The sequence below is a fragment of the Dendrobium catenatum genome, unplaced genomic scaffold (genome assembly GCF_001605985.2).
Source record: "Dendrobium catenatum unplaced genomic scaffold, ASM160598v2 fragScaff_scaffold_636, whole genome shotgun sequence".
In the NCBI taxonomy this organism is placed as follows: Eukaryota; Viridiplantae; Streptophyta; class Magnoliopsida; order Asparagales; family Orchidaceae; genus Dendrobium; species Dendrobium catenatum.
Genome location: NW_021319098.1, coordinates 403,802 through 423,366, shown reverse-complemented (window position 1 = coordinate 423,366; position 19,565 = coordinate 403,802). Strand labels below are relative to the sequence as shown.

The 19,565-nt window shown below is 35.2% G+C and overlaps 2 protein-coding genes across 5 annotated transcripts in view; both read right to left on the bottom strand.

Annotated features, from left to right (window-relative positions):
* The window catches only part of LOC110110306, a 65,696-nt gene extending 57,237 nt beyond the window's left edge, over positions 1 to 8,459 (bottom strand). For all 3 annotated transcript variants that reach the window (XM_020841714.2, XM_028695435.1, XM_020841717.2), the window contains exons 1-4: positions 7,947 to 8,459; positions 3,330 to 3,388; positions 3,120 to 3,251; positions 2,657 to 2,797 (exon numbers count right to left, since the gene is read on the bottom strand). In XM_020841714.2, coding sequence (XP_020697373.1) covers positions 2,657 to 2,797; positions 3,120 to 3,251; positions 3,330 to 3,388; positions 7,947 to 8,313 — 699 coding nt within the window. In that variant the 5' untranslated portion in view covers positions 8,314 to 8,459. The remainder of the gene's footprint in view (positions 1 to 2,656; positions 2,798 to 3,119; positions 3,252 to 3,329; positions 3,389 to 7,946) is intronic.
* A 5,067-nt stretch (positions 8,460 to 13,526) lies between these two features.
* On the bottom strand, positions 13,527 to 19,184 carry LOC110110324 (mitotic spindle checkpoint protein BUBR1). Of its 2 annotated transcripts, none has more exons than XM_020841738.2 (11): positions 18,940 to 19,184; positions 18,639 to 18,698; positions 18,012 to 18,156; positions 17,746 to 17,903; positions 16,950 to 17,031; positions 16,787 to 16,853; positions 16,648 to 16,705; positions 16,165 to 16,330; positions 15,990 to 16,069; positions 15,053 to 15,133; positions 13,527 to 13,788 (listed from the first exon to the last, which is right to left on the bottom strand). In XM_020841738.2, the coding sequence occupies exons 1-11, from the start codon at positions 19,143 to 19,145 to the stop codon at positions 13,728 to 13,730; spliced, it is 1,164 nt and encodes a 387-aa protein (XP_020697397.2). In that variant the 5' UTR covers positions 19,146 to 19,184; the 3' UTR covers positions 13,527 to 13,727. The 2 variants fall into 2 exon arrangements, with proteins under 2 accessions (XP_020697397.2, XP_020697395.1); XM_020841736.2 differs by lacking the exon at positions 18,639 to 18,698 and adding an exon at positions 18,794 to 18,853 and having other exon boundaries at positions 18,940 to 19,183.
* Positions 19,185 to 19,565: the final 381 nt, after the last annotated feature.

The following is a 19,565-nucleotide window of genomic DNA, read 5'->3' as shown; positions in this document are numbered from 1 at the left end:
TTAATTTGGATTATCTTCAATTTGGAAGGATTTCAAATTTCAAATTCAAATAAAATTTGAATTTGAATCCTTTCCTAAAATAAGATTGATTTAATTTGGACACTTTCCAATCTATTCAAATCTAAAATTAATTAGAGATTATCCTCTAATTCTTTTTACTTAATTAAAACCTTATGTTTGAAAGGGCTTCAAATCCCCAATCAAGTCCCCCATACATGGCCGGCCTACCCTCTCTCTCCAATTCAATTAATTAATTAGATATTTCCCTTTGATCCTCTTTCCTTAGTTAATATCCTAGGTTTGGAAAGGATTTTCCAATTCCCCAATCAAACCCCATGCATGGTCGGCCCACCATCTCTCTCCAATTCAATCAACCCACATTAATTCCCTCCCATTAATTCCCCACCCAATCCCAATCAAATCTGTCCCCCCCCCGTTCCTCCCTCGTACTTAATTAAAGTATTCCCTTAAACTCTCAAATCAACATTCCCTAACCTTTCCCAGCCCTAGCCGCCGCCTCCCAAGTTCTCCCCCATGTTTGCCTCTCTTTCTCTGAAATTCCTGCTAGCTGCCCACGTATTCCAGCAAGGTCATCTTGCTGTCCTGCACCCCTGGAGGTCACGAACTGCTGTCCAGAAGCTCCCAACATCCTATAGCAGCTGTCCAAGGCTTTTCTAAACATTATAGGTTGTTGTCCAGAATTTCCCATAGGCCAAAACGATTTCCAGACATTCCTAGCTGTTGTCCAGCAATTTCAGCAAACTCCTATAGTTGTCTCGCCGCCTGAAAAGTCTTTGATTGCTGTTCAAAGGCTCCCGAACATTGAAGTTGTTGTCCACCGTTGTATGGCCGATCCTGAACAAGATCACGGGTTCGTTTACAACAATCAAGGTCACATCGATATCCTCAACTCACCGTTCTTCGACCTCAACCTAGAGATTGACCAAACTGTAGAGGACTATGTTGAGAGGATCGTCTTCACCCTTACTGAAGCCATTGACGAGCAACTCTCCTCTGTGCAGTGGCAGATTGTTTCCAAACCCTGACGAAGGTAAACTCCTCCAAATTTTATATCTTCTGAATTGCTCTCAATTGTGGTCTTAATTGATTCATAAAAGGTTGTGTTAATTCCCTCCACTAAGCCTAATATTAAGAGTTGAGTAAGGGATCTCTTATAATAACTAATCTCGTTGTTAATTTAGGGATTTATCATTGAAAATCTTCCATGTATGTTATGCTTGAATAATTAATTATTTTTAATTTTAACTTCTAGTTGTGTGACTTAGCCTAAGCAAGTTTCACCCCCTTCTTGTTTTAGTTCGTTGTTTAAATCACAACAAGACTTTTAATTAATATTGCTCTTTAAATTGAAGCATGCAAATTCTTAATTAACATCACCTAAGCATTTAAGTCTTGCATCACTAAACCAATGGGTAGAAGGGTTCGAATATGAAGTTAAAACAAAGCTAGTCTTGGCACAAGTTGATTTTACGGCGATAAAGATGGACATAAAAGATATTCTACTATAGATTTCGAAGGCTATATGTGATGATAGCACAGCTGGACAACTTTCTCTATTTTTAATGGCCTGAAATAACCATTTTCCTTCATACTAGGTGCTTCCATAGACTAAAACGCGGAATTTTCATTAAGGGAACCGAAGGAGCAACCAACTATCATAATTAGTTATCACACGTAATCAAACCCCTACAAACTGGTGTTGTATTCCCAACCCGAGGAAATGTTGGAAAACTTGGAATTTAACTAAGCCTTGAAGACCTTGTAATACGCACAGAGGATTTCTCTCAACAAATCATAAAGAAAAAGTAAATCATGTATTTAAAATCCATAAATTCAAGATTGCATAAGTCGTCACAACGCCATGAGCAAATATCCTAAAGTCTTTAATATGCTAGGCATAGCTGAGGGAAAGAATGAATTAATGAGTTTCCAAAAACAATCCAAATAATCAAACTTGAGTATAGAAACTAGCCACAATAGGATATCAACTTAACTAATAAAATTAACCAACTAGTTAGCATAATAGTATTTCAAAAATACAAACCAATGAAAATGATATATGAATATATTTCTTGTTATTGATTCGTAGAGAAAACTTGCTACATTAATGGCAGCATGCATATTACAATATAGAAAGTGCCAACAAGGTTAGTCATCAGAACATTATAATAGATGAAAACTTAAATTACATGTAGGTCCATGAGGATTATTTAGGGTTCCATTATTAAAAGGTCGACAAGGATGCATTTTTTCTCTTCTAAAAGCATGAGGATAGGTATTGTATTAGAAATCTCTCAAACAACATTTTTTTGTTCATCATAATATAAATGAACTAAAATATGTCTCAATATACCATTATACCCATATATATGGGCTCCTAAAATTATATAACATTTCATATGCATCCTTCATTGACGTGAAATACTCAACAATGATCCTAAGGCTTTCTAGATATCTTCAGCAATCTTATTCTTCTACATGTTTAATTGATCCATCTCAACATACCAGAGTAGAAAGCAATGGTAAATTTCCTTATTTTTTCCTTCTCACTGGCGATTTTAATTAGTGAAGGGACTTGTGCAAACTCATTTAAAATGGCAGCTTTCCTCTCAAAAAAAGATGATTCCACTTTTACCTGATTGATGTAGCTTAGTTTTGAGACTCCTGCAACTAAACGAGCAACATCCTCACCAAACTCATTTTCTATGCTACTGAGATTTGCAATTGTGTCATCTATCACATCATGAAGGATCCCAGCAACAACCGTGTTCACAGCCTGCATAAAGAAGAATGTTGTCAACTTAATATGGAGTAGTTTGACAATTATTCTATTGCGTCAAGAAGAATCTCACTATCAACACTGTTTACAGCCTGTATAAGGAGTAGAAAGACAAATTTCTGAAAATTTGCTCAAAATAAGAATTCTGAACCATCTCAAGTACATTGCTTTAGATTATCAACATAGAGAATTTACAGGACAATAAAATGAAAGTTAAGGATAAAAATTTCTACCTGAAAAGAACGGAAGAGCTCAGAGTGTTTAGTTAGATTACATAAACTTAAAACCATTTAATCAAAACCAAGGGAGAAGAGCATACCCTTTTTCCAGTTGCTGGAACAAGAGCAGCTAAAATTCTTCCCGTATGGATACAGTGAGTAACATAAGGTTCTCCAGTCTTCCTAAACTGGCCATAATGAGCTATTCTTGCAAATGAAACAGCCTTTTGCACCTGCCATCGAAGAGAATCTTATGCACAGGAAACTAATAACAGCTGAAAGTAACTAATGCAGCAAATAAACCAATTTACCTCCGCATCTTTAAAAATTGGGTATCCAGTTAAATCTACCCCATCAATGATAAGAGAATCTGAACAAGAAAATATGTTGTAAGCTTTAGAAAAGTATTATAAATTTCCTACAGACAATATCAGCATATGCCACGTGAAAAAACTGGATCAAATAATTGTAATGTGCAAAAATCTACAATAATTAAAAGAAAAAGAGAAAAGATCCCTCATGAGGCTTTCAAATTAAGTGTATTTCAAAAGAATGTTTGTAAAAACAAAATGATTACGAGCACAGGTTGTTGAAAAACAACGTCTTGTCAGAAATTACGTCAAACTAATTAGGCTAACAAAATATTGTACCTTACAGTTAATTTCATTTGATAGGAAGGAGAAAAGGGATTCCATCTGGTACTATTCATTTAATGCAAGTATTTTTTAAAGGTTTCAAGAGGGTATTCTTATCAAACCAAAAAAAGCTATCAGAAAAGGTGAAGACACTAAGCTGCACAATGACGAAAAATAAACGGAATGTTGTCCCAATGCAGAGAAGACATACTATCTTAGAAATAGTATGAAATGAACACATCAAATCAAACAGGAACATCTCACATTCAACGTGGAAAAAAAAAAGGATTAAGTGCATAATTTTGGAGCCCAACAAGACTCGTTGAGTCAAGGCCATGGGATTACTCTAGACCAGAATAAAAATTAAAAAAAAAGGGAGAACAATGGAAAAATAGTAAAGCACAGTGTAATAAGCAAACAGAAACATCCCAACTTCAAAATAACTAACAAATAAGACTGTGCTCATTGAAGCCCGATTATTTTCATAGATTCCTAGTTTTGAAATTCCTATAGAATAGGATAAAGAAAACAAACTAAAACAATGGTAAAAAAGTAAATTTCAATGTATAAAACAAGAAAAAGAAAGAAAGCCACGAAATAGATCAAGTATAATGGGGCACATTTATGAAAATATGTAGTAAGGTGGCATTCTTCTTCAGCAACTTACAAAATGACGAGTAGGGAAGAACCCTACTCAGGTTCTACTAAGACTTCTTGAAACTCAGGCCAGAGTAGCAGCACAAATATGAACGTAGAGAGCTAGTAAAAAAAGTAGGTGAAATTCTAATGAGAACAATGAAGCATAATCACTATTTCCCATGGTTTAACAGCCCCTAATTATAGGCACCATTGAAGCTTCTAAGGAAGCTATAGCGAAGGATCCTTTGCATTGGATCTATATCCAGCTCAATAAAAACTATCCCTCCAGTTCAACATCATCAAAGCATACACTTAAAATAACAAGTCTAAACGCATAGAATAAGCAAACAATTAGCAAATTTGCAAAGGAGAAGATAGAAGAGACCTACAAACTTCCAAAGTGTGGCCTTGAAAAAGCTCAACCATTTCCCCATCAATGGCATGGAGCAATCTAAAGGAATTCTCTAAAAATCCAAATATAAGCATTGTTATTCTGCCTCTACTATTTGGTGGAACCCCACAAACTCTAAATTTCTAAAAAGTCTCTTTTTTTTTTTTTTTGCTTTTCTGTATTGCTATTGGGAGATCTAGAATGCTTAAAGTTGTTACTTTTTAACTCCCCACAGTTCAAAAGAAACCTTCAAGGAATCTGATCCCATTCAAAAATGGATACCCCCATCCCCATGTTCCATTAAATTTAACTCTATTCATTTGGTAATTAAAGTTTGGTGGATTGATTCAGAACTGCACTAACCACTTCATTGTTGGCTTATTCTACTACCTACAACAGATGATTGTCCTTAATGATGAGTTGGAAGCTCTTTTCAATAGCTTAAAACTCTATGTCAAAATGAATGCATGTCATATTCAAGTGGAACTAGACACCCTTTTCTAGCTCTTCAAGTTCAAACAACTTATCAATATTCATGCCTCCGCCACAGTTATAGGGAGGCTAACTGATTCAGGATCATTATGACTGAATTAAAAGATGCTTCAGTGTTGCATGGAATAAAAAAGTTATTGAAAAATGATATGAGAAATTAAATTCCTTCTAACCCGAGCTATTGGATATCTTCCTCCTCTTCTTGTTCTTCCTCTTACCCCCCTACAACACTCGTTCTTTCTTACTATTTATTAATTTTTTCCAACATTTAGTATTGAAGCCTAAGTGCCACTTCCCAAAATGAATCTTCATAGATGCCTTCGAAAATTGCATTATTGTAAGTAATCCCATCCTTGCAAAACCCATATATCAGATAGTTCTCCTTCATGTGCTTGCCACACCATCATAACCTCATCTCTCTCACATGACCATGTATTTGCTCAATTCATAACACTTCACTCTCAATCATGTTCACTTGCCTATCTCTTCCCGGTATCAGCAACAATACCATGAACTCCCACCACAACATCTCATACTTGCAACAGTTTCCACCACCCACATGCCCTAATTTGGCATCCTACATAAGGCTATCAAGCTACATTTTTGGTAAAGCATAATAAAAAATGGCATTGCCAAAAATCGGGTTGCTTAAAAATATTATGACACTTCCAAGCCAAAATTCTTTATTTTGAAAATTTGAAGCCTAAGCATCATGCCTATCAACCAAAAAATTAGATATTCTCCTACAAGCACTCCTATAGCATGGATTTGAAATATAGGCAATTGAGAAATCAAGATTAATACTCCAAAGGTGAAGGAAATCAAAGATTAGCCCAAGCCATACATCATCATAACTTAAGGCCATACACATGATCATCTCAACTTATGGTCACTCGAGGTGAGACATCAAAAATAGTGAAATGTGGAACTGCAATAGAATAAGCATGAGTGTGTAGTGGATCATCATAAAGGGTGATCGCCGTCACCAATGTGATATGGAGTATGAGTTGGTGGGTGATGCAAAGTGTTATGGTCATCAATAGCACTACTAGAAACCCCATTAATTCTCACTCGCACCATTTAGATGATCAAGCCATCCATAAAGACCGTGATTCCCTCATTACATCAATTTTAATGCTCAACCAAGGCCTGAAGAAGATCATCCCTCTAGCGTTCGGCCATCCTACCCCAATACATAGTACTTCGTTGAGTGGTTATGCCTAAATGTGACTCTGATACCAATATGATGCAGGATGATCTAAAGGTTTGAATAAGAGACCTAAATAAACTTCACTGTGGTTGAATATTTGTTGTCTTTCATGGTGCAATGATATAAACACAAGTGAATGACCTAAGAATCCCTAGTTTTGATAACAAAATATGAGATTTGGGTCAAGGTTTAATGATATTAGGGGTTATATTATCAAATAAATGATTAATATAAACCACAAATTGAACCGTTGACTATAAAATATAATATTCAGCTTTTATCACCAAAAAAAAAAACAATAATGAAATTAAGATATACCAAGGTATAATTTGATTCCAACAAAAAAAAAAATCCTTGTTAATTATGATAAATAGAAACACTATAGAATGATAATTCTTGCATGTTTTGAGATTTGAAAACATTCATAAGTACATCTACAATGTAAAAGAAAAGGCATCAATAGATTAAGAGAAAGGGGAAAAAGGACGATGACAAGTGAAAAAATTAGGAAATGTGATATTTCATAGAATCATCATGCCTTTAGGATGCATCGACCATTGGCACCAACTTTGAAAAAAATAAACTTTCATCTATGGCATAAAAAGAAACTCCCTATCCCAACATACCTTAAAGCCGTCAAATACATCCTCATGTGGTTATGTTCACCAAGAACAGCAACTACAATTCAAATTAACATTCGCGTGAATAGTTGCACGAAATTATTTAGCATGAATAGTAATGGAAAATAAAATTATTGTTAACGTTGTTGAATGATTGTGATGTCTCAAGTATAATGCCGATGATAGACTCGAACGTCTATATTGCCTATTTTGTAAAAGGATGCTTAGGCATACATGGAAGAAAACATCTATTCATAAATAATTTGAGATATTAAATTCCTCCTAACCCTAGTCATCGATTGTCTCAACACTCTTATTATTACTCTTCTCCTCTGACCTATGAAATCTCTCAACAACTATTCCTCTTTTGATCCTACAACATTTTCCAACTATTCTATTTCTGAAGATAAGATGCAACAGTCTTTTCTCAAAATGATTCTTCAATACCATGGTTCAGACAGTTATCAGCAAAAACCAATTCTCATATATACTTAAGGAAGATCGCTCATAGCTTTGGTTCTATTCGGAACTTACAAATCCACTTTAGAGAAAATGATTGCTATATTGTTTGATCAAAAAAGATTATAGAGGTCCCATGAATAAAAAACAAAGTTTAACCTAATTCTACTCAAGAGGTTTAATTCAATAAAAACCCTATAATGGGTATCATCATTTAAGAAGCTCGTCAGGCTGATATTAGAGCAAGCATAAGACATTTCTTTCCATGACTAATGGAAGCAGCATTTCAGTATACACGAAAAAAATAAATCAATGTGCCATCCGGTTTTATGGCCCGCTAGCGACCATTCAAACCCGATAGAATAATTAGCTCAGCAAGCATTCAAAAGAGATTCCCGTAACAGGACGATATTAGATTATGGCGACCACGTCCAGCAAGCAGATAGAAAGAAGATTCAAAGACCAGACACAGAATCCAATACCTGGCTGATCGTCCAACCTAGGCCATAGAAAATCGACCTTGGTTGAGAGACAAGCACCCGAAGCAATTGCGACCGCCGTCACCGCAACATGGGCCAGCGCCGACGTTACTCCCGCGTGCGACGCCCCAGTGCTACCGGCTACGGCCGCCGCAGCTGCTATCACGTTGCTGGCTCCGGTAATAGCACCGAGCGAAGACGATACGGCCAGCCTCGGAGCCATCGCGTCGATGATGCATCGGAAACGGACGGAATTGCGAAGAGAAGCGGGAACAAGGAGAAGTCGAGAGCCCCGGCTGCCGAGGGGTGGAGGCATCCCGGCTCTCCGACACTGGCTTAGCCCTAGATGGTCGGAACATGAGGAGGACATTGGATCCTAGGGTTAGGGTCTTGAGGAAGATTGAGATATCTTCCTCTCGTTGTTCGTTTGCTTCACATCGCAGTGAGGCTCCAACTCTCGAGGAGATGTGACGGAGCACATTTGGCCGGGTAAATGGATTGTTTCTGAAGACTTGTGGACGAGAAGGCGCGCAATATATATATGGGATTTTTACATACATAACACCTAGAACTATTTAAAATACAAATTTAACACCTAAACTAATTTATTTACTAATATACCACCTAAATTAGTCATTTTAAATCATTTATACCACTCATTTTAACTCCCCTATATATAAATATTAATAAAAATATATTGTTTATAATTTATATAGAAATGATCATAAAAATAATAATATTGTAAATTATCTAAAAAATATCTCACACTTCCACTTTATAATAATAGTTTAACCTTTGATTTACTTGCAATTTTATACTAAATAATGCATTTTATTGTTCAAGTAGATGTACTAATGACGTGTTATTTATGTTTTAATAGATTGAAATTATTTGATGGGTATCAGTCAAGCTAATACATTATAAACTTCATAATTATAGACCATCAAAAGAGCATATTTTTCAATAGCAGGATTTCACTCAATATTTTCAAACTTATATAGTATCACTAGTTGCAGTTCTTTGGAGTTAAGGAAGTTCTGCTTGAGTAGTTAAAGCTTCTAATTTATTTTATTTTTTTCATTAATTGTTTATGTTTCTTTATTGTACCCTTAGTATGAACTCCACTACCGCAAAAAGAAAATATCATTTACTATCATTTATTCACACATATTATTCATTATATATCTTCGAAAAAATATTGAATTCAAAATTTTTTAAATTAATTTCAGAATCGTATGAACTCCAATTTTAGCAAACTTATAGTCGAACTGAACGTCTCAAAAAGAAGAACTCAACGACACCATACTTGATTCAATATGAGCCCAAATGGGTCCAAATAAAGACTCAAATCATCTTTGAAAGGCTCAACCCATAATTCAGATTACCAAACGGTTTCCAAACATAACATGTTTATAGTTGAATCGAGTGGCTTGATGAAATGAATCCAATGAGCCCAATTTCGTTGAATTTTGATATCATTAAGTCATTCAAATGTCTGGTAAATGGTCCACGATCAAAGGAATCAACATCGGTCGTCTATTCAAACCACTCCCAACATACCCTTAATCTCCCTCTTATTTACTGGTCATATCACTCTAAGAAAATCATAAAGAAACCACACATTCCTCAAGGAAGGGAGGAGGGACCCAATCAAGAAAATAATGAAGATAAGGAAAAGAAGGAAGGAAGACAAACTGGAGTTCTATTGCCGCCAGACTCCTCCTCAACCTCCGTTAGAATTCCACCCGGCTACCGACAATCGTCGGACTTTTGCCAGACCTCCGCTCGACCCACAACTCTCGTCGGAATTACGCCCGATCACCAAATTACGCCGAACTTCTGTCCAGCCACTAATTGACATTACACTTCCACCTGGCTTCCAATTATTGTTGGACATACTCTCGGCCACCAACTGATGTCAAACTTCTGTCTAGCCATCGACTGATGTCGTACTTTCACCCAGCCACCGACTGATGTCGGACTTCCATACGGCTGCCGACTATGGTCCTTCTGACCTCTGTCACCAGACAACGGTCTTTCTAATCATTATCATCCACTGATTATGGTACTTCTAACCTCCGTCGTCAGACTATGGTCCTTCCGACCTCTATCGCCAGACAAAAATCTTTCTGATAACTATCGCCCACCGTCTATAGTTCTTCCGACCATCGTCGCAAGACAACAACCTTTTCTAACCAATATAACCTGCCGACTATGATCCTTTCGACATTCTTCTCCAAACAACGATCTTTTCGGTCTTTGTCGCCTTCCGACCTTTGTCGTCTAATAACAATCTTTCCGACCTTCATTGTCTACCGACTATTGTCTTCCCGACCAAACAAGCATGTCAATACTGATTCTTCTACTTCCCACCTTGTAATGCAATTTATAGGAAGTGTATTTGTTATATCAAACCAAGGCCTTCCATCAAAGAAAGGCCTCATTTGTAATTAACTGCAAACACTAGCGAATTCAATCAAACTGGGTCATGCTCCATAATTTTTCCCACTTTTTACGGGTTTTCATGTAAAAACTCTAGTGTCACTTATGAACATTACACCCTCTCTTTTATCTGATTGTATGATAGATCTTCGTACAAAACTAATACATTAAACTTTATATTTCTCCATCGGATGCAACATTTTTTTTTTCTTACGAGTTCAAAATATTTTTTTCTAGATTTTTACTTTTGAAAACTTGTTTCAAGAGCTCTAATTAACTCCATAACGTCCCATATCGTGAGGGCGTACAAACTTCCAGATTTAAGGTATAACAAGTAAATATCTCTATATAATCAAACTAAAAAACTTACGTGAATGAAATAGTGACATATGCTCCTAATACATTAGTCCTAATTGCAATGACACAATTTTTTCTGCATTCACTAATTTTTTTAGTTGGTATTATCTCGTTTGACAAATTAAAGACATGCCCAATTAAAAAATGGAACAGAATTACCAATTCAAAGTAGAAAATTTTGAGGAGATTATCAATAAAATAGATAACTGGACATTTTTAACACTGAGGATAATAGTATTAATATTTTTTAATATGTATCGATAAAAAATTTAAATTTATTGTTAGATTTAAATTTGCTTAATTCAAAATATCTCACGTTGGCATGCACTTAATTATAGCAAATCATAAATCATATTATGAAAAAAAAAATCACATATTATCAAATTTTGTATATCTGAAAATTAAATTATTGTAGAGGAGAAAGAGATATTTTAATAATGTTGATGTAATGGTTAGTGGCCATCAACATAGACGCCGGGGAGAAATTAGTTTATGCCGACACCGGATCATCCGAAGCGAATCAGAACGTATCATGTTACTCAATACACAACCGTGGTACATAGCTAACAGGTGACACGACGAGTTATGATTCGCCTCCAAAAGGCATCCATATTCGCACAAAATAATTTCACGAGGCTGAGCAATCAAATGTGAAGATAAAAATTAGAGAATGAAGAATAACACTTCTCAAAAATTTGTTAAAAAAAAAAATAGTGAGCCAAATCAGATATATGTAATACATGTTTTCAAAAGTCAATAGTATAAAATTGATTTTGTGAAATTTTTACTCAAATATTTAAAAACAAATTAAAAATTTACATTTACTCATGGCATATATGCTTAAACATTCACTCTCATAAATCTGAAAAAAAAAAAATGTAAATTTAAAATCTGTGTTCCAATAATCATTTTCATGCACCAACATCTTAATTTGTCAAAATCCAAAAAATACATATGACAAACTAAAAAAATGGAGGCTGAAAATTTTTTTTTTTTTCCAAATGTAGTACACAGGTCCCTCTCATGGCAGACCCAAATAAGGAGAGATTATTAGGTGCGGAGTGCGGATGGAGAGAACCATCCGCATAAGCATTGGGTACCTATCAGTACCTACACTCGGTACCGCTGGGTACAGCTATGTACCCAGTGTTTATGGGGACAGTGCGCACTCTGCACCTAATAATTTTTCCAAGATAAGTTGCTCTTTTTCAGCGGTGGCTCTATCTTTTTTTAGTTATTTGCCTTTCATAATCATTCCAATTAAACAAGATCTTAGTGAAGCTTCTGAAATTTTAGCCAGCAAGTCTTAGGGGTTGTTTAGTTTCCGCTATTTAGAGGGAACTATAAAATAAATAAGCAACATTTTAGCATTTTTTTCCCGATTTAAAGTAAATGTACAATAACAAAGCAAAGTACTTGGAACTCATTCGACAATGTATTTACGGTGTATTCGAAAACCACTAAGGTGGTTTGGTTGCCTGAAAAAATGAATAAAATGCAAAAGAAATGTGATGTAAAAGGAATATTTTGAAGTTGTTTGGATGAGTTTAAAATAAATGCATGATTTACTCTTTTGGTTTGAAGTAACTTGAATGTAATGTAAAGCGTAAAAATATTGTGTAAAGGATGGTCAGTGTTGGCCTATGGATGCGGGTAGGGCTTACGAATTCAGGTCATAGGTCGGGTTCGAATCCAATCCGAAATTGACCCTTTACTATTCAACCGGACCCGCATCGGGTTCAAGTTGATCCGAATCCGACCCAGAAAGTGCTGTAACGATTGCAAGAGTCGCCAGCTCCTTAGTTGCTATTCTTCTTCACTCCTTGGACGACGTTCCCTTCCAGTCGGATCGGAAGTTACAACATTTTGATCGGAAGCAACGATGGGAGTTTGCTCGCTGTGAAGGTAACTTTCTCCATTTTGGCGTTGTTGTTCGACTTCGCTCCTTGGACGAAGTTCTCTTTCGGTCGGATAGAAAGTTACAACATTTTGATTGGAAGAAACGACAGGAGTTCGCTCGCTGTGAATGTAACTTTCTCTGTTTCATGCGTTATTGTTAGACTTTGCACCTTGGACGACGTTCCCTTCTGTTTGGATAGGAAGTAACAACTTTTTGATCGGAAGCAACAACAAGAGTTCACTCGTTGTAAAGGTAACTTTCTCCATTTTGTGCGTTGTTGCTCGACTTCACTCCTTGGACTACGTTCCCTTTGAGTCAGATGGGAAGTTACAACTTTTTGATCGGAAGCAAAGACGAGAGGTCACTCCCACCTAAGTTTTAAAAACCCACTTAAGTTTTAAAAATCCCACTAAAGTTTTAAAAATCATGCCTAAATTTTAAAAATCCCACCCATGGCTCGCGAGCCGGCTTGAGCTCGAGCTTGTTTACAGTCTCCTGTCGAACTCGCTTTCAGACTAACGAGCCAAGCTCGATAAGGCCTAAACTCGACTCGACTCAACTCGTTTACAACCCTACTCCATGTTGAGAAAATATATTTCAACATGTACTTTCTTACTAAAACATGTGATGGAAAAGAAAGTGATTTCTAACAAAAATATACTATATACTAGACATCAAATTGAGCATTTGCAGCATCATCCTAACTTAACCAATCTTCTCCCATTCCACATTGAATACTACATGAAATATCAACTTCATAAGGCAAACCACTTTATATCCTACTTCCCAAAAGATATATATATTTCTGCTCTGTGCAATTTGCTTTCCTAATCCTCCCATTAACCATTGTTATAAGCTTGATATAATAGCAAACAAATAAATAATGGACAGTCAAGGAAGGATTAATTTCATTTGCAGTAGGAAAATATGAAGAAAGCGTGAACTTTAGAAAAACAAGGAAGAAATTCAAGCCCAGCAACGTTGAAAAAACAAACTTTCAGCGACGAGGAAAGTTTAGTAGATCGATTTCGATGGAACATCACAACCAGGTCGCAAAAATCACCAGTGGTGAAAACATGAGCCACTTATCTGAGAGTACTCAGAGGAAAATTTCGCAATGGGTTCTCTTTCAACAACTCTGTTTCCCTGCTCAAATTTAAAGTTTAATGGCATTAGCAAATTTGAAAACATAACTGAAGTTCTGCATAAAACACAAAGTTATGAAAAGTAAATGCCCTCTTCTTCTTTTCTATCTGGCAACCAACTTACTCTTTCCTTAATCTTTTAATCCGTTACTACATACAATTTTTTACTTGAATTTTCTAAACCTGGGCATATTAACACACTTTGATTGTAATAACCAACATCCTTGTTTTGGAATTATTTAGTGTAAATATGTTTGTACAGATTCTATCATACTATATTTAGTGTAACATTTCATTTTCTAAATTTTCACATTAATTTTATCAATCCATTTTTTACCATAAATTATCCTTCTTAACCCACCTAGATTGATTTTCATCAGCTTGTCTTACATGTTTTTCTTATAAATACTAAACAGCTCGCATAAAATGGCGATTAACACCTTACCTATACCAACAATGGCAACAAACGCCCAGTTCATCAAGGAAAAAAACGTTGAAAGTCCTACACTTTAAGCTAGCAACTTTATATTTTGTTAAAACGTAAGTTTTAGAACAAGTAAAACAAGGAAAGAAAGAAATGCTTTGTATAAAATATCCCTTGCTTTCTTCTTGTTTAAACAAATTGTGGACATATATTCAGAAAAGGAAGTTAAAAATGCGTATATTTATAAAAAAATAATTACTTTAAAATTTGAAGAATAATTGTGGATTAAAAATTTAGTTAAAACTAGTTTACATTTTTTAACATATACATTGATTCCTTTTCAACTTAGGTTTTGTTTGGAATGACTTTCTTACTACTTCTTAAAACAGCTTTCTAGTACATATCATTATTAAAAAAACATAATTTTTTTAGTAAAATATTCTTTATAACATAGTTACTATTTTGTTAATATCCATTGTGATAATATTAAAAGTTAAAACTTATTTTTAAGTTATGGGGAAATAAATCCTTCGTCAACTTTACTTAGTCTTGGCACCACAATAATTGGCATTTTAGAATTCCCAAGCCCCTTTAAACTCCCCTTTAAAACTAGAATCATCTCTACTATTTTTCCTCAACATATTACACGTCAAATTGGATCATTTGGAATATTAAGACCTTTTAATAAGAATGCAAGATTATCACAAAAGTTATTTTTTAAAACTTTATATCTAAGGATAGTTTTAAGATCTACTAAGCTTATTTGTACATTTTTTTACTACCCATCCAAAGCTTGATATTAAAGTAAATAAATTTTCGATAGCTCCATGATATTGCTTACTTCTTGAGGTTCATGTTATCTGCTTTTTGAAGTCGTAAAGTGGTAGGTGTGTCGCATTTAGAAATCTTTGGAGGTTCCAATCTGCAAGATACAAATGTATAAGAAGATATGTTGATAGGCAAAAAACTTAAAATAACACTTTAAAGGTGGAGGGTATAAAGTCCTGGTCCTCCTGGACAATTAGGAAAGCTAAATTCCAAAGAACTAATGAAGAACTAATATTAAAAAAATATGTGAGAGTGAACTCATTTTCGATAGCTCCATGACAATTAGGTTCTCACATGCTAGAGTGCAGTCATGAGTATTGGGTGGAATATAGAAAAGGTAAAACTATCTGGGTTTTTCTATTTTTGGCTTTTCTGCCATAAGATTCCTTAATCATTATCAATAACATGGAAAAAAGTTTAAGCTACTTTTTTTTTTTTTTGTGTTAGTTACAAGGGTATGAATAGGGGACAGAGAGAGAGAGAGAGATTCATTCACGCTATATCAATTTCATAACACACTCAAATCTTAGCAAGAACTGATTTGGATGGATAGAAAATTGACCTTTCCTTACCTTTGGACTGTACAGTTCAGGTCATACGGACATCTTTCTTTACATTTGTTTCTATGTTAAATAAAACTGTAGAGGATCAATGAGTATTAAAATGCAGGAAGGGTAAATAAATCTAAAATCTACTACGTTGTATATCATTTTTTAAATGATTTTAGAGCAAATAATAAATCCCATAATTAACTACTCCATCGCTACACTTAGTTCCTTTAGCTTCTAAGCAATTCAACTCATCAATATTAAATAAGTATAATAGTTAATACAAATTTAATAACATACGGTACCTCTTTTAAATCATCTAAGCAAGGACTAAAAGCATATCGGACATAAACTTTTGTTTATAAATTGCTTGCCAAGATTGAAAAATAAAAACTAACATACTTGGAATCATTATCAACAAAAACCTCAATGCGAGTACTTAATGTTGTTGGCTCAGTCCTGGCTCCCATCTTTTGTGGAACCTAACATGAAGAACCGTTGCAATTTAGTTATAACCAATATTATGCACAATATAATCTATTATCATGATTGAAATGTCTTTGAAGCAAATGACAACCTTATATGATGTCCACTTCATTGGTACTGAAATATTTTCCTTGTTTCGACTGGATCTGCTTCCAAGATATTCCCAAGATGGATCATTTGTAGATGATTTCCTGCATAGATGACTTGCTCCTGTACTTTCATCAGTATAGATTGATATGGATTTACTATTATCAATCCTGCTAAACACAAAACCAAGCAAGTTAGAACAACTTTTTACAAGCCGAATGAGAATGATTACAACCTTAGAACTTAAAAAGCATCTAATGAATTGTCAAACTTGAAAGATTGAATTTAAAGTTTGAATTTTCATTATTGAGATCAATTATTATCCTCATTACCCTTATCCCAACTACATTGGGTCGGTTAATGAGATGAAATGCTATCCAAAAAGTTATGCCATAAATGTACTTCGACAAACTTATTTTATAAGGGTAATACTCATTCCCTTGAAAAGATTAAAACATCATCATAGATGTACACTGCACAACATTACCTTTCGAGTGGCTTCCTACTCTTTCTGTTAATTTCAGCATTCTCTACAGGTAATCTACCTAAAGCAATCGAAGTATCAGAAGGTACAATGAAAATCTAGATGAACTGATAGATAACTTAAATGTACCATGAAAACATACCAGCTCCGCCATCAGCCAAAATTGTTCCAAAAGATCGAACATGCAAGTGATTATCCATCAAATCATCCTAAATTGTAACGTTCAAAATGCATAAATGAAAGTCCAAAGTCCATTCAAGGATAATGAGTAAAATAACAAAAATAGTTGACAGAAGACTACATACTTCTGCTGTCTTCTTTCTCGCCATCGACCTTCCAAGAAACTTCCTGTATTCAACTTCTAACTTCACTAGTGGTTTTGCCTTCCTACGATGTGAAAGCCAAGAAAAAGTAAAGCACCATACAACGCAAATAAACATGAAAACAAAGTTTATAGACCAATATATAGAACTTGCAGATGGTTCAAGCACCATTAAATAGCATAAGATTTTTCTTCTTTCATCGGAATTATATGATCTCTACATAAATAACAGACTGTCTTCCTTGAATTTAATGGGTGGGAATATGTCCCATTTCCGTAACTTTTTATCCTTGTTGGATTTAGAAGTAGGTAGCCTGTATGTGCATTTTCCCATTCATGCCGTGTGAGGCTAATTCAAGAAAATCTTACGTGAACTTCTTTGAAACATTCAATGAATAGGAGCAACTGGGCATGGATAATGAACTAAGGCTTCGTTTGGGATAACTCTTACTGCTTCTTAAAGTAGCTTTCTAGTTAAAAAATTAAAGATCTAACTGCATGCTGTACTATTTCAGTTATAGTTATTTTCATGCAATAAGCACGTGCTGAACCACTATTCCTAAAGTAGATACATCATCTCCAAAGCATTCTATCTAAAAGAAACAACTCCTTCAATCCATCCACAACGTTCTTGCAACGTCAACATAATTAACAAAACGACTGAGAGCTTGTTGATATTTTCAACTTTGAGTGACTAGCCAAATAGAATTTTAGCAGGCAGCAATATATAAGCAACAATGAATTTTATGATACAGATGAGCATTACAAAGGAACATTACCTAGCAATACCAAGATTAAAAATTTCATCAGCTGCTTGTAATTTTTTCTTGAATTCCATGTGAAGTGCATATGCTGCATAGAATGCAGAATAGCTTTGACCAATTTGATTAGGCTGAAGGAACTGGAAGATTACCTCAGCATCAACACAATTCTCTGCCTGAACCAAAATAAAAATTATCAGAAGACACCTAAGGAAAAGATGCGCTTCAGTAAAACTGAACATAGAGGTAGTGATCTTGATTAAAAATTTTCAAATAAAGCATACATATTCTAGCCAAACTTTAAGATAACGCTGGTCATCCTTGTAGCGCTCATCATGCCAAAAGTTGCGAACACATTGTTCATAAATCACAACCAACCCCGAACAGTCCCCTCCTGTTGGGAATGATTCTTGAACCCATTTGATGCAGCTTCACGACACAGATGAGGAAAATCTCAGAACGAATTCTTCTAAGACAATGAAGCTAAATCAATCAACTTTGAGTGACCACCAATTCTTAAGATTGTTTGGTAGTAAGTAGAATTTACTATATCTGAATTTAGTAAAGGAATTAAATCCGAAAGTTAGTAAATCTTAGGAGTCCCGATAATTATTCATCTATAATCCAAGTTAAATTATTGAAGTTTAGATGCAAGTAAGAAGAGTTATTACTTATCAAAAATTCTGTTTGACAGGATATAAGCTAAATCTTACTTAAATCCTGCCTAAAACAGGATACCAAACGGCCATTTAATAAAGAAAATACATATATTTGATAACAACGAAAGGTATTAGAATATAGATTTCAGCAAGATTTACCTAACCGAGCCAAAAGAAAATAATCCCGCATTTTACTATACCCAAAGTGAGAGAAAGACAAAGATAAAATGAAGTGAAAGTGAAGTAACTCACTCGATCCAGGGCTGAAGAGGATCATCCCCCTTATACTCATCGATCGCATCGATCATCTTTCTGGAACCGAGCCAAAAGAAAAGAATCCCGCATTTTACTATACCCAAAGTGAGAGAAAGACAAAAATAAAATGAAGTGAAAGTGAACTAACTCACTCGATCCAGGGCTGAAGAGGATCATCCCCCTTATACTCATCGATCGCATCGATCATCTTTCTGGTTCAAGAAACGCAAACAATAAAGTGAGTTAGCATTTAGCAACCTAAACGAAGATCTCAAAGACATAAATCCAAGTACAAGACCTTCGAGTCTGGAGAAGAGACTTTCTTGCGGCGTTGTTGGCTTGTGATTTTAGGGCGTCGTTGAGGATTTCGACTTTGCGGCCACGCTTAAGAGGCTTTACATTCTCCTTGTAAAGCTCCCATTCGTTTCCTGTCTTACGCTTTGATAGTATGAACTCGGCCTCCGGATCGAACTCAGCCGCTGCAGGGCTTGAAGGTTTCTCCATTGCTGCGTAGAGAGAGACAAAATAAGAAAAATGTTCAAGAGAGAATCAGAGAAGAGCGGAAGCCCGTGGATTCAAATTATTGCGGGCCGCTTCGGCTAGGAAGGGTGATCTCCATCCTATCACATCACTGTTGTAAGGACAGAATATAACCTAATTGAAATCGTGCATTGACATTGACGAAGGCGCTAGATTTGAACGGACGGTTTTGATTTTCGGATCTATTTAGTTGGACAGGAGGCTCAACATAGGAATCGTATACGTGTGGTGGATGTGAGGACTGAGGAGGCAATTGCCCTATTTGAATTGATGTGATGATGAGGCGAAGATTCCTCAGGTGGGTTAAGTATAAGTGTAAGTAAAATGGTAAAATGATTTTTACATACATAACATTTAAAATTATGTCATTTACTTATCTAATAT

Bases quoted from the DNA above. Each gene is read 5' to 3' on its own strand.
- LOC110110324 (XM_020841738.2), bottom strand. From the start codon at position 19,145: ATGGAGAAACCTTCAAGCCCTGCAGCGGCTGAGTTCGATCCGGAGGCC. The intron at 18,157-18,638 runs GTGAGTTACTTC...TGTGTCGTGAAG, and splicing joins CCTCTTCAGCCCTGGATCGA to CTGCATCAAATGGGTTCAAG. The intron at 16,854-16,949 runs GTATGTAGTCTT...GTTACAATTTAG, and splicing joins CGAGAAAGAAGACAGCAGAA to GATGATTTGATGGATAATCA.